We start from the raw sequence: 16,257 nt of genomic DNA, 5'->3' as shown, positions 1-16,257 counted from the left end.
AACTTCTAACTTCAGGAACATTGTTGGGTCTAGGCCAATCTCTTACTGCTTCCGTCTTGCTTGGGTCTACCAGTAACCCATCCTTACTGATAATATGGCCTAGAAATGAAACTTGCGAGAACCAGAACTCGCATTTGCTAAACTTAGCATATAGCTTATGCTCTCTTAACCGCTGCAACACCAGGCGCAATTGATGCTCATGCTCTGTCTCTGGCTGGGAGTATACTAGGATATCATCGATAAATACAATCATGAACTTATCCAGATAATCTTTGAAAATTCTGTTCATCAAATCCATAAACGCTGCTGAGGCATTGGTTAATCCAAAGGACATAACCAGAAATTCATAATGCCCAGACCATGTCCGAAATGCAGTCTTTGGTATGTCCTCTTCTTTGATCCTCAACTGATAGTAGCCTGATTGGAGATCAATCTTCGAAAACACTGTACTCCCTTGAAGTTGATCAAATAAATCGTCGATCCTAGGCAATGGATACTTGTTCTTGATGGTCAACTTATTCAACTCCCTGTAGTCAATGCACATCCTGAGCGATCCATCCTTTTTCTTAACAAATAAAACTGGAGCACCCAATGGCGAGAAACTCGGTCTGACAAACCCCAAATCCAGTAGTTCCTGCAGCTGAATCTTCAATTCCTTTAATTCTGCCGGAGCCATTTTGTAAGGTGCCTTGGATACTGGCTCTGCTCCCGGAGCCAACTCTATGACGAACTCAATCTCCCGCTGTGGCGGCAATCCCGACAGATCTGCTGGAAACAAGTCCGGAAACTCATAGACCACTCTGGTTTCAGTCGGTCCCACTGCCGCCACCTTGGAGGAATCTACTATACTCGCTAGGAATCCTATGCAACCCTCCTGCATCAGGTCTCTAGCCTTTAGCGCTGAGATCATAGGCACCCGCGGTCCATACGCCGTTCCCACGAACACAAAGGGTGCCTCGCCCTCTGGTTCAAAGGTCACCATTCGTCGCCTACAATCAATTGTTGCTCCATACCGTGTCAACCAATCCATCCCTAGTATTATATCAAAATCGTCCATATCTAATTCAATCAGGTCAACAAACAATTCTCTACCGTCTACTACTACTGGTAATGCCCTAACCCACCTCCTAGAGACTACCAGTTCTCCTGTAGGCAATATAGTCTGAAAACCCCTAGCATACAAAATACTAGGTCTACAAAGCTGATCAATCACCCTAGCAGAAACAAATGAGTGCGTAGCACTAGAATCAATCAATGCAGTAAACAAGGATCCAGCGCTAAAAATCTGACCTGTGACCACTGAGGGACTGGCCTCTGCCTCAGTCTGAGTCAAGGTGAAAATCCTAGCAGGAGCAAGGCTGTCTCCCTGCCTTGGCTCCTCCTTCTTAGCCTGCGGGCAATCTTTCTTCAAGTGACTGGTGCTCCCACAAACAAAGCATGCCCTGGTCCGGCACTCATCCTGATGCCGTCGCCTGCATCGAGGACACATCGGAAGGCTTCTCCAGCTGTCATTTCCGCCCTGGCGGCCACCCACAGAACCACGAACCCTCCTGTCAGAACCATAAGGAGTAAATGAGTCTGGTATTCTCCTCTTTTGCTCACTGGGGCTGCTGCCCCGACTAGGCCAAGAAGAAGAAGGCACTACTCTCCTGGTATTACGCCTAGCGGCGCTGTCCTTCCAGATCTGATCCTCAGCCCTCTTAGCAGTGAGGGCTTTGTCTACCACTTGCGCATAGGTAGTCTCTGGAGTCATTGTAATACTCACGTCACGGGCGATCATTACGTTCAATCCCCGTATAAACCTGTCCCTTCTGGCCGCATCAGTCGGCACTAGCTCTGGCGCAAACTTCGCCAATCTGTCGAATACCAGGGCGTACTCGGTGACGGATAACCTGCACTGAGTCAGGTTGTTGAACTCATCCGCCTTCGCAGCTCGAACGGCTACACTGTAGTATTTCTCGTTAAAAATGTTCTTGAATTCCTCCCAAGTCATAGTTGTAGTATCCCTTCGTTGCCTTACTACATCCCACCATATCCGTGCATCATTTCTAAGCATATAACTGGCACAATCAACCCTATCCCTTCCTTCAACCCTCATGAAGTCCAGGATCATAGGTAGGAGGTTGTACCCATCCACTGCTCAGCCTGCAGTGGGTCTGCTCCGCCCTCAAAGGTAGGAGGTTGCTATTTTCTAAATCTTTCATACAAAGGTTCCAACCTGTTCCCAGTCACAGGTTGAACCGGAGCTGGTACCACACTCGGCGGTGGTGGTATCCCAGTGGCTGGTGGAGGAGCTGGTTGCCTCAACTAACTAAGCCCTTCCTCTGTTTTCTTCAACCTAGCCTCCATCTCGGCTAAAATCTGCTGCCAGTTCTGAGGAGCAGGTGGAGGGTCCTGCCCCTGGTTGTCGTCCTCGGCCTGAATGCCGCGGAGCCCGATGATTGGCGAGGCATTACAACTAAATGCCTGCAATCAGTGACACCGCTCATCAGGCATGATAACAAGGTCCAATTTCCACCTCTCAATCTCAACAACAACCATGATCAATCGACCAAAATGACATACAAATATCATACAGCATACAACGGGCCTTGCCCTGGCATCATGCATATGTTATTTCAATCATCATGCTCCTAATAACTTAAGCAGGCACACAAAGCATTTAATCACATATTCAGATATATTGATCAACCATACCAATCAACCCTGAGTCGAGCTTTTCAATGGCAGCGTGCGTACATGTTCGGTCAATCTCCAGAACCAATAAACCTTGGCTCGCTCTGATACCAAGTTGTAACGCCCTACTACCTTAGAGCCGTTACTTAGTGAGTTTTAAAAATAGAAATCGTGCTTTTGACTGACTCTAAGTGGTTTCTAAAACCAAAAGTGTGAATAAATCAGAATTTAAGGCTGTACCCTTTGGAAATGTTTAGTTTCATTGAAAACGTTAAGTATAAAACATCTGGGATCCCAAAATAAGGTTTACAAAATATTTACAACTCAAAAATAGATTTACACTAGATCAACTATCAAAAGAATGGTTTAATATAGCCATATACAAAATTCCCCCAACCAAAGCAGTCGGGCAGGCCGAACATGTACGCCCCGCCCCCATGCTCTCCATACTCATGCCCGGTTGACTGATTCCTTGCTTTTACCTGCCACACGGAGCACCCGTGAGCCGAAGCTCAGCAAGAAAACCCAAATAGTACATAACATATGCAATTAATATAGCTGGCATAATTCACTGATAAATAGAAAAACCATCAGATTAAACAAGCACGGCCATGCCGCCCCAGAGGCCTTACCAAAGCTTGGGGTCTCGGTCCTCACCGTAGGATAACTCATGTATCCCTTGGGTCCCACCCTGGCTATAGCATCCCATGTGCTGAGCGTTACTTCCGGCCTACGCCGCTCTCGGCCTTAGCCGTTCATTCCATTATAATCACACATATAATACATTCAGAAATAACCATTCAAACATACGATAGTTCATCTAAGTTTACACATTTTCACACAATACAATCTAGGGCCGTGCCCTGCAATCACATAGTGGGCCCATGCCCTATTCTCGGGTGTTACGGTTTTCTTACCTTTAGATTCGGTAGCCTTGATCACCCGACTCCTTGAGCACAATCCTACCCGAGCCCTAGCGCTTACCTAAGCAAAATCCACAAGTCAAAGTCATCACCAACCTCAAGTCCAAAACATAGCCTCGGGACTAATCCCGAGCCCCTGGGAAGTCCTAGATCCCCAAAACAAAGTGGTGGAATCGAGCCCCGAACCCTAGGTCAAAAATCCCTTCACAAAAGCCCAAAAATCCCCTCTGTGAACAGTGCAGCGCTACAGCGCTCAAAAGAGGGCGCTGTAGCGCTACAAGCAGAACCACTCCATCAGAACAGGGGCTAGCGCTACAGCGCCTCCTGACTAGCGCTGTAGCGCTAGTTGCAGAAAGACCAAAACCAAAAATCGCATCTTGCGATTTTCTTCTCCCATTTCAACTCCAAACTTGCCCAAACCTTTTCCAAACCCAAAAACACACATAAACACACCACACACTCATCCCAAGCATCCCATGAACTCAATCCCAAGCTCAAGCAACCCAAAACTCAAAATCTAACACAATGAACCCAAAAACCAGAAATTCACTCAAACAACAAAGATAGGGTCTTAGAAATCATACCGTGAGTGGAATTTCGACCTTGAATCGAACCCTAGACCTCCTTATCTTGGACCTTCACACCCTTGACCTGTTTTCCCCAAAAAACCCCATCCATTTAGCTCAAAAACACAATCCAAACCAGTCAAGCCCCAAAACAGAAAAGCCCCAAGAACTTACCTCAATTTCTGATGTGATCTTGCTAACCCCTTGCCAATCCTCAAGCCTAGCTTAGGATTCTTGATGCTCAGCCTACCCTAGCTCTCCAGTGAGCTTGTCTCCAAGAAAAATGAAGGAATTTGGTTGGGAGAGCCACAAACCGTTCTTGGACAAAACCCTTCAGCTTTCCATCTTTTCTTTTCTCTTCTTTCTTTCTTTCTTTTCAGCCTATAACTTTTTCTCTACTAAATCCACTAAGTATAAAGCCTTCCTTAACTCATCTCTTCCAAGCCTAAAGACCAAAATGCCCTCCCTTAATAATTTTAAACCTTTATGCCCATAAAGGGGCATTTTAGTCATATTACCCAAGTTCCCACTAATTCCTAAAGTGTTCCTAATAATTCCCGCTCGCTACCCAATACCTGAATAATTGTCAAATATACATTCCTCATCATCAAGATTAACCTCAATATATTTCCAAATTCTCATTAAAACTCCCCAAGCTGAACCCAAGCCGGGTATAGATTCCTGCTTTGACCTTTCCGCTAACCCGCTCACTCTAGGATCGTCTCGAGTCATGGATCACCGATATCAACACAAAACATGCCCAAAATGGCCAGATTACAATTATGCTATTTTTAAGACAATCAGGTCTACATGCATACTAATTCACATAGTCATGCATCACAAATAATCAAATAGTCATATAATGTGCATTAAATCATAATCATGCATTAAACTCATTAAAGTCACACACAGAATCCCATTATGCCCTCCAGGCCCACTATTCAAGGCCCTAAGCCTTAACAGTGAATTTGGGTCGTTACAGTGTCCATACTCGAGTGTGTGATAGAACGGTTCCCGAAGGAAGTAGTTCAAAAGTTTCCTTCTCATAGGATTCGAACTAATACTTTTGAGGGGGCAAAATGTTACACCCAGATTTCGAGACCCGAGATTGTGATCTCGAAAGCTGGACTCGTCAATTGTGAGCTCGAAATATTGGAACCGCATGTGCATGACCCAGATGTCGAACCCTATAGTCAAGATGGCAACCTCGAAGACTTTTTAACCTCGACGTTCTTTCTGAGCTCGAAAGAGTTAGCATTGGAATATGCCCCGATGTCGGGTGTCTGCGGATCAAGTAGTCCGAGCTTGGCATGAGTATAAGCTCGAAGTGTGACAGCCTTGGTGGTACTTACCCGCTCCAAGCTGGTCTTTGGGAAAGGTACCTAGCTTATAACTTGTCTATAGACCTGGACCGACACGATGCTGATTGCCGACCTCGAACAACTTAGTGGGTCATCTGATGAGACGCAGTCCGTGCATTCAAAAGATATTTATTGTTGTAACTTCCCTACATTAAAGGGATATTAACTAGTCTGCTATATGCCCCCTGGTCTTCAGGGGACGTTTCCTTGTATATAGGAGTTACATAATTTAATGTTATTATTTCCATTAATAAAGTGGAGTATCCTCCCGAAATTTGTGGGAATGAACTCTGAGAACCTTCTATAAATAGAGAGGTCATGAACATTTGTAGAGGACGAATTTTTGATATCTTGAGAGAATTTATGGAGAATTCATCCTTGAAGAATTTCCTGAAATTTCCAAAGTCTTAATAAAATTGACTCGTGGACTAGGCAGAGTTAACTACTGAACCACGTAAAATTCTTGTTGTTATTCTGTATTATTCATCTGCGCCATAGTTCATGTTGTTTAATCGCTCTACGTTTTAAGTTGACGAAAAACGACGTCAACAAAAGGTATTTCATTTATCACACTTTGATAATAAAATTTTATTTCAGATAGTAAACTCATACTTTTTTTTTTAATTTTATTTTATTTAAATAAAATCTTTCTAGTATTTTTACAAAAGATTATAAAATAAAAAAATAATTTCAAATATATAAAAATAAGGTGTTAGTAAAATTAATTTATACCAAAAATATGTTTAAATAGTTAATACTATATCTATGAGGTCTAAATAGGTATTTTAAAAAAATACAATAATAAAATTTGGCATTTTTAAAATTAAAGGTGTGTAATTTGGTATTTAAACAAAATGCAGGGATAAAAAGGAACATGCTCTCTTATTATTATTATTATTATTATTATATTAAATTGAGATATTTGCTGCGAAAATTCCTAAGTTTTTTACTTTATAATACTTAAATAGATAAGTCTTCTTTTTTGCAGCTAATAAAATACATTCTGTCAACATTTTTGGCAGTCATAGATACCTGACTCTTAAGTGAGGTAAGCGCCTACGTGTCAATCTCTAATTGGTTCAAGTTATATAATTTTTTATTTTAAAAAATCATTTAAACATTAAAAATTAAATAAAAATATAAAAAATATCATAAAAAATTAAAAAGTAATTTAAAAACTTAATACCTAAATTAAATTAACTTAAAAATTAACAAATCAAATTTTCCTTAAATTAATTTAAACAAATTAAAATCAATAAATTTATTAAAACCCATTTATAATAAATCAAAAACAAATCCAAAATTATTTCAAAAGTTTCAAACCCATAAAACTAAATAAAATTATTGTTCATCTTCTTTGCTCATTACAGAAGAATCCATTACATTCATAGCCAAATACAGACAAAACGAATCATCGCGTACCCGCCGAACCATTGGTCTCTACAAACAACTCAAACTCTTCTTGCTTATCTCAAATACAACAACCTATAATTTTTTTCAACATATTTGAAAAGAAAAGAAAAAACGAACCCAGATTTCAAGACCGGGTTCAAGCAAATACCAAACTTAGATTCAAGTATAATCCTAAAATTCAAGCAAACCATGATTCAAGAACAGTACAATATCTTTATTCACAAATCGTAAAAAGTTCAACATTTCAATCCAAATGAGTGTAAGCAACACAAGAAAAACAATCTTTAACTAAATTAAAATTTGAACCTACATTCAAATCTAAATACAAATAAAATCAAAAGAACAGAAATCCAAAAACCCAGCAAGGAATCTTCTCAAATATCAATTTAGCAAACAAATATTAAACCCCATTTCAGATGTGAACAAAATCTAAAATAGAAGCACCTATTGAATCTTCACCACCGAAGTTCAGCAAGAAAAAAAAAATGCTAGAAGGTCAGCCACAGCTTTCCTGATCCATCCGTCCATTAGCCACCCACGAACTTGTCGTCCATCAACCACCACATCTGATAACTCCATTTTAGTGTTGTTTTAGGATGTGTTTTTATGGTAATCTTGAGTCTTTTTGTTTGTTTTGTACAAGATTACGCCTGTGTTTTTCTTTGTTGTAGGTTGGTGCTATGAATTATGAGCTAAACGCGAAAAGAAGAAGAAATGGTGGAAAAATGGATCTTTTGGTGGTTGTTCGAGTCAAATTGGCATGAAGGAGAAGTTAGAAGAAGTTTTTGATGAAGTTTTGATGAAGGAAGGACTTCAAATTGTCAGATTTTGAAGAAAAAATAAATAGAATTAGAGTCGCGGCATGGGCTTAGGGCTGCGGCTCTAGAAAAGTCAGAAGTTATTTAAATCTGGCATGAATTAATGTTGCGATATGGCCTTTAGGGCCGCGACATGATGAGTGGCAGAGAGCAAAGGAAAAACTGGGCACTCACATGGGTCGCGGCATGGACGCATAAGGGTCACAATGCTTGAAGACAGAGCCGCAAACCACCTAGGCATTTTGAAGACACGAGCCGCGGCATGAGAAGACCAGGGCCGCAGCGCGCTTCTCTGAAGAGGAGAAAACACTATTTAGGTTTAAAGACAACATTAGAAAGGAGGTTTTTTTAATCAGGTTTTTAATTAAGAATTTTAGAGAGTTCTTGACGGCTAAACTTATTTTCTGCATTTTTCTTCTTTAATTTCTTTTTAAGTTTTGGATGTTAATAATGATAACATTTATTTTTATTGTGTTAGCTATGTTTGTCATGAACTAAACATTTTTCTCTAGGGATTAATGTAGTCACTTTGAATCTTGTTTAGTTTTCTATTAAGTGCAATTTTTTTATTCTTCTTCTTTTATTCTTAATTTCTACTAGTTTAAGTTTAATGCTTACAATTTATTGGCCATTTATTGTATGATTTATGATTTTAATTCGAGATCCGAGAGGGGAGAGTTAAATATTCTATAGCCATTGAGACATAGATTGCATATAGGACGATAATATTTATATGATTTGTGTAGTTCTTAGGGTTATAATGTTTAATGTCTGCTATGTGTTAAAATCTGTCACAGATATGTATAAGAATTGCATATAGGTTGAATTCTTTTTATCTTGATAAAGAATTGAGATTGCTTTTGATAACCCACTATTAAGATTGAATTAGAAGATTAAATTGTGTTGAAATAGTTAAATTGACAAGTGAATTAGTCGATAAAATTAATACCCTAAATCTTTATTCTTGAATTACTTATTATTATTGCTTTGTTTTTACTTTAGTTTGTATTATTAGTTTATTAATTAATCTGAATTTTGATAGGTAAATAGAAACCAAGAGTAAATTATTGGTAATTGATTAGTAGTGTCTGTGGGACGATCTCGTTCTTATGGAAATTATTACTTGTCACGACCATGTATACTTGCGTCTGTTATTTTACTAATCAACATCACAGATTCGTTCATCCGTCACCCACAAACCCAGATCCCAAGCTTCAAATCAGATAGATCTCAAATCTCCCAAACTCTGTCGCAGATGATGGACGGTGCACCTAGACACCTTGAAGTCGCGCAAGGTGCCATTGAACCATTGTGTGCCATTGAAGTCAATAGGGAGATTTGAAGAAAAACAAATTGGGAAGAGTATCATGTAGGGAAGAGAGAGAGAAGGAAATGGAAAAAATGATTTTTTTTTTATATTTTTTATTGATTTTTAAAATTTTTAATATTTTAAATAATTTTTATTGTGTAAATAATTTTTTTAAACAAAAAATAAAAATTATATAACTTGAATTAACTAGAGATTGACACGTAGGCGCATCTAACACTTAACACTTAACAGCCACCTATGGCTGCCAAAAATGTTGACTTAAGCTATTTTAGCTGAAAAAAAAAATTAGGTATTTTAGTGTTTTAACCGCAAATATCCTAAATTTATGAAATATGTTTTTTGATTTCTAGAGTATTCAGACGATACTAAACTGGAAGTTGAGTACCTGGCATGCTCTAGTCTTTCCACTTCCAGCCAAAAAACTCTCATGAATATTATTAGAAGGATTTTTATTGTCGACATATGTACGATTTATCAGAATTGACTAGCTGTATAAATTTATTTATTCATGTGAAACCACTTGTTAATTTCTGGATATGTACTCCTTTCTACGAAACTATGATTAGAAAGGAAATGGAAATTGGAATAGAAGATAAGGATTTTATACTTATTAAAAGCCTGGAAACAGTTCATATAGATAGGTTGTCATGATATAGCAATATATAACTTTCCAAACACTGAAACGCCACAAAGAAAAAGAAGTATATATATTAAATAGATTTTGGAGCCTTTTACTGATAATCAGTATCATTACAGAAGCGGATAAAATTTATGGAAAAAAAATAAAAAGTATAGAATTTCAAAGCCAGAAACAACTAGTATTAATATGCATTTGAAACATATAAAGTGACTTTACCTTTACATTGAGGGAAATAGAAATTACGGGCTCCTGATAATGGGTAACACCATTTCTCCAGAGATACATACCACCTATTTCCCTTTCCATGCATTTTCAACCACTTTATTTTCCAAGTGACATTTCTTTGTACTTGCATCGTACAAAGCCAAAACACCCACCAAAACGTGTCTAGTCACTTGATTTTTATATTCACATTTTTTCAAAAACTAAACAAATTAAAAAGAAAAAAGCCAACTTGGCATAGTTCTTTTTCCCTCCATCTCTTATAAATAAGAGCCCCCAAAGCAGATCCTATATATAACAGCAGGTTATCTAGCTATTCTCATTCACTTCTCTTCATTATTTCATTTTCTCTCTCGATCGATCGGTTGAGATATTTCTGCATATATATTTTAGATATATCACTGCATTATTATACTACATATCATTTTATCTATGGAGATGGAGAGCTCTACTACTGCTAGTGCTAAACACAATAATAATGATCAGAAAAATGGGATATTTAGGTTTTGTTTGTCATGGCTAAAGTTGTTGCTACAAAAGTCTTTAAGCAAAGTTTCCAAGATTTCCCAGGACACAAAAGAGCTGGGAAAAGATGACCCAAGAAGAGTAATTCATTCGGTTAAAGTGGGAGTTGCGTTAAGCATAGTCTCAATATTCTACTACTATCAACCACTTTACGACAATTTTGGTGTCTCCGCTATGTGGGCTGTAATGACTGTCGTTGTCGTTTTTGAATACACTGTTGGTACGTCCCACTTTATTATATTACGTACAATAATAATACTAATAAGAGATTTTATTAATTATTTCAAAATTTCTCTACGATGTAATTTTTGTTCTGATTAATCATTTGGATTATTATTTCTCAGGTGCTACTCTGGGAAAAGGTTTGAATAGGGGTTTGGCTACCTTAGCAGCTGGGGCTCTAGGTGTTGGAGCTCATCATTTGGCCAGCTTATCAGGCCAAGTAGGGGAGCCAATACTGCTGGGCATTTTTGTCTTCTTACAAGGTACTTGATAACAATAAGCTTTAATTGTTCTTTATAACCAGTTTTAATTAATTGTTACTTGTATATATATGATATCATATATTTGTTTTTGCAGCTACACTATCAACGTTTATAAGATTTTTTCCGAAAATAAAAGCGAGATATGACTACGGGTTGCTAATATTTATATTGACATTTTCATTGATATCGGTGTCTGGTTTTCGGGACGATGAGATTTTGGAAATGGCTCACAAGAGACTTTCCACCATTTTCATTGGAAGCTCTGCTTGTGTGATTATATGCATTTTGGTTTGTCCCGTTTGGGCTGGTGAAGATTTGCACAATTTGATCGCTCTCAACTTGGAAAAGCTTGGAAATTTCTTAGAAGGTATTAATAATATATATATATAAAAAGGATCTTATGTATATACATATGTTTAGGTTGTATATTCACGGCTCATAAAATCATATAATATATATGTTGTCGATTTAAAAACATGAGATGAGATCACTAGAACTCTCGAGATCAATCATCGCCTTTGTTGTTTTAAAAAGAAGAATAATAATAATATAATAGCTAAGTTGGGCAAAAAAAGAAGGAAAGCAAAAGCGAATATTATATAGTTTCTGAACGGCGAGAAAACACTCATTTTTTTTCTCATGGCTAGCTAGCACAGTATAGGATATATATGTATCTTTATGTATAACAAATATGAGAGTTAGTAGCCTTTTTTTTAAAAAATAATAATAATAGTTTGGTTTTTCTGAGAGCTAATTTAATCTACCACAAATAAATGATCATGCACAGTCGTACTTTAAAATAATATATATATAATATTATATATATCCATATGGGACGACATTGATTACAATCCAAACGACTTATTAATCGATCGTTCTTCTAAACACCTATTCTAACGGTTAATAAACCATTAAAAAATTAATTAGTAATGTTATAAAATTGAAGTGAGAAACCATATATGATACTGATATCAAAACATATTTTTATTGGGTCATAATCGTTAATTATGAATTATGATCGATCATCGACCTATAATTAAATCATATTTAATAATTAGGAGTGTCATCATCATCATGAGTTTAAACTAAAAACGTCATATATTTATATATTTTACAGGATTTGGGGATGAATACTTTAACACAACTACATCAGTGAAGGAAGAAGAGTCGAAAGACGACAAGAAGACATTTCTGCAGGGATATAAAAGTGTGCTCAACTCAAAAAGTAGTGAAGAATCTTTGGTGGGTATATATTTCAACAGTAGTACACATATCTTTCTCTCTCTCTCTCTCTCTCTCTCTAGATTCTAGATGGATCTGTCTATCTCTCTCATATTATATTTTTGGTTAATCAAAATTAGTTAAGTAATTGTAATAATTGAATGAATTAATACAGGCAAATTTTGCAAGATGGGAGCCAGGTCATGGTCGATTCAAGTTTCGTCATCCGTGGCAGCAATACCTTAAAGTCGCAACGTTGATTCGCCAATGTGCCTATCGAATTGAAGCCCTCCATGGCCATCTTAATACCGATCCCCAAGTAATTAATATTTTATCTCATTTTATCTAAATTTCTCATTAATCAACTCTTCAAAATTTGAACAAAATTGGTATCTAAAACTAATTAGTTAATGTATTTAGTTTTATTATTGGAAAATTTACATATTACACTTGATTTCGTTAAAAAAATTATATTTGTACGGACTCTCAATACATTTTTTTCAATTTTATTATTTTACGGACATTTTTACATTTTTATGGTTTTATCTGTTTTCTCTTTTGTGTTGTTTTTAGTTGTTTATATTTATGTATAATTATTTTCATGTTGATTTTTAGTTATTTAAGTATATGTGTAATTGCTCTCTTATTATGTTGATGTCTAAATAATGTTTAGTTGTTTTCAGATATATTTTTGATTTAAAAAAAAGTGTTAGTATGCAACTAATTGAGTTCTAATTGTTTTCAAATTGATAGTTTTAGTTGTTTTTTAATGTGTTAGTATGCAGTGAATTGATATCTAGTTTTTGTCTAATTTTTATTTTTTAGTTGCATTTTTTATATCTTATTTTTGTAAATAAAAAACTTTCAAAATCTTATTTTTTTTTAAAAAATTAGGTACTGTAAAAAAGTAAAAGAAAAAACACAAAAAAAAAAGTATATTTATGTTGAAAAAAAAACTTATTATTTGCCTCTACCTAAAAGCAAGCGTATAAGCAATAAAAACTTTCTACGGTCTTGTAATTGGATAACTTTTTTAGTTGTTTTGTTTTGGCCTTTTTTTTTTTTTTTGAGTAAAAATATAAGGAAAAATTACACATATAGCACTGTAATTTTTTTTTTAAAAAATTGAAAAATATGGACAATAATTTGTAAAAATTTTGTAATCACTTGTTATAATTTTCTATTTAGTCTGTAAATATTGTTTACAAAAATTATAATATATGGTTACAAATAATAATTTGTAAACTTTGGTTAAAAAAAACTATATTGTTACAAATTTGTAAATTTTATTTACAAAAAAAAAGTTCAGTATTTACGATTATATTACTCCGTATATTTTTATAATTTTTTATAAATTATATATTTTTAGTATATTTTTTTTAAAATCTCAGATAAATATGTGAATTTCCCAAAAGATAATAATAAGAGGCTAAACAACCAAAACGTAAGCAAGAGAAAAATAAATTTAACATATGTGTCTCTATACTCGTAAATAAACATATAAAAATTTATTTTTTAAATAATGAAATAAAATTTACCATGAAAAACTAAAATTTTGCTTTCATATTTAAACAAATAATATTGTGAACGCATTGGTACGTAATAAAGAACAATTTGTTAATTGTCGCATTGGTAGTGGTGATAAAATTACGTACCAGTGATAGATGTATACACATTTGTAGGATTATAGTAAAACAATAATATTAATAAAAACATTGTTTTATCGTATTTTATTAATAAGATTGGATTAATTAATTAATTAATTGGTGATAATACTTTTGCAGGCATCACCAGAAATCAGAGAACAGATCCAAGAAGCATGCACGAAAATAAGCTTGGAAAGCGGGAAAGCACTTAAGGAGGTAGCTAACTCAGTGAGAAAAATGACGAAAACATCCTCAGATGATATTGGGCACATAGCGAGCTCAAAAGCTGCAGCCAAGTCGCTGAGATCTTTGTTCAAGTCTGGGATGTTGGAGAATATTGACCTTTTAGAAGTGATCCCTTCTGTGACAGTGGCTTCTCTCCTAATTGATGTTGTCAATTGCACTGAGAAAATTGCTGAGTCAGTTCACGAACTTGGCTCACTTGCACACTTCAGAACCAGCACTAGTACTATTAAATCTGATTCTGCCTTAGATCCTAATAATGTTTCACCAGAAAAATCAAAGTCAAAGATAGACTACTCATGCCCTACTCAACCTCAATCTCACCATGTGGTCATTACAATCAATACACAGTCTGCTCCTGCTCCTGCTCCAACTTTAGTACCTGATGAAAGTGGGAACGCTCGGGCATCAATACAGATGGGTGTGTAAATATATATAATATATATTTATATTGTATGTTACTGACATTATTACTATTATTATTTATAACTTAATATATAAATAACAATCACATCTTTATACCCACTTAAGTATTATAAAGATTGGGTATATAATAGAATCAGTGTGTGCTTTTATAATGATGACCAGTGCTTCCTCTAAAAGGATATGGATATATATTATCTCTGTAAAATCCCCCTTGTTTTTTTATTATAAAGTAACTTTGACTGGTTTGAAGTTTTTCAGTATGATCACGTTTAAAAGTTGGGGAATTTGGGACATGCCAGGGACATATTGAAATTTTAAGTGTCCTTTGGAAATGGCATTTTCTTTTAAAGTATTGCTAAGGGGCATAGATGAATAATAGTAATACTTTTATATATATATATAATCACTTTCAACTTTGACCTAATTTTGATTTTGTTTTAGTAAACATTTTTTTTTTAATGAAGATGATTGAAGAGATAAATTTGCTATTCATTTAAACAAAAGATGGATAAAAAAAAATTAAAATTAAAAAAAAATTAGTTGATTTTCCCCCAAACTTTTGCTATTAGTATGATTTTACGCCTTAACTTTTGACATAGTATTTTTTTACCCCTTAAATGGCAAAGTAAGTATTATTTTATCATGTGGTTTTTGACATAGTATTCTTTTGTCCCCCAAATGACAAAGTAAGTATGTTCTTACCTTCTAAGTTTAAAAACATCTACAAATCATTAGTTATTAAGGGATATAATGGTCTTTTACAAAATTTGTTGCATACAATTATCAATCCATTACAAAAGACACAATATTTTCAATTTATATATTTTTTAAAATTAATAAGTGCAAAAATAACAATACATGTGTAAAATATAAGTAAAATTGTTATATTTGAACTCAATAACTCATGTTATTTTATTAAAAAAAAACTTGTGTTACTAAAATATTTTAAAGGAAAAATTATATGATACACTAGATTAGTTAAAAAAAAATTACATTTATACGGTGCATCGGGAATTCGTTCAATTTCACGATCTCTGCCTCTAAATTTCAATTTTACGTGAAAAATCAAGACCTTAGTCGTGAAGACCATTAGTTGTCGAGCCCCCTACTCCAGCCTAATGGTGTAGCCTCAAACCATCCCACCACCTCTTTGGGTGGCGCGCACTTTGCTTACACCCATCGATGTGGAAGCCCCTGCATGTTGTGATGAATGGAGCCTTGGAGCAGTCCGTCTTCACTCCCAAGTCTTTTCAGTTCTTGAACACTGAATGGGTAGAGGGCGCTACGTCCACGAAGAATATGATTATTGAATCCTCAATACTGAGAAAAATATATAGAAAAATTAGATGTTTGATATATAAAACACAGTCACTTCAAATATAGTATGAGTTTAGGTGGACATATGGAGTGATTTTCAAAGATTGGCTACAGCTGAGTGAAGCGATGATGAGCAAGAAATGCCCAGATTTGGACGTTTTAAATTTTGTTTTCTAGTGTCATGCTAAATTAAGAGTTTTCTTTGCTTTGGATAAAAATGAAACACAACCAATCACTACTGCAAAATTGGGCTTTCCCAACACCCAACCATGACAGTCAACTCCGTTGGCTGTCATAATTTCTTAGTGCGACTCTACATCAAAAGTTAAAACTGTAGGCATAGGGACTAACGGCCGACAGTTAATAATTTTCGTCATTGATATTGACAGTTAAAAATTCTCACTATTGACCCCAACGCTACAGTTAATTTAAGGTCAATGTCGAC

General features: G+C 35.4%; 1 protein-coding gene across 1 annotated transcript; it reads left to right on the top strand.

The window, feature by feature from the left end:
• Positions 1–10,281: 10,281 nt before the first annotated feature.
• Positions 10,282–14,650, top strand: LOC133790012 (aluminum-activated malate transporter 2). Its single transcript, XM_062227624.1, has 6 exons — positions 10,282–10,694; positions 10,819–10,959; positions 11,054–11,326; positions 12,077–12,201; positions 12,356–12,499; positions 13,965–14,650. The coding sequence occupies exons 1-6, from the start codon at positions 10,382–10,384 to the stop codon at positions 14,496–14,498; spliced, it is 1,530 nt and encodes a 509-aa protein (XP_062083608.1). The 5' UTR covers positions 10,282–10,381; the 3' UTR covers positions 14,499–14,650.
• The last annotated feature ends 1,607 nt before the right edge of the window (positions 14,651–16,257 follow it).

Source organism: Humulus lupulus, chromosome 7 (assembly GCF_963169125.1).
Source record: "Humulus lupulus chromosome 7, drHumLupu1.1, whole genome shotgun sequence".
Taxonomy (NCBI): domain Eukaryota; kingdom Viridiplantae; phylum Streptophyta; class Magnoliopsida; order Rosales; family Cannabaceae; genus Humulus; species Humulus lupulus.
The sequence above is the reverse complement of the archived record's forward strand: the minus strand, read 5'-3'. Positions and strand labels throughout refer to the sequence as shown.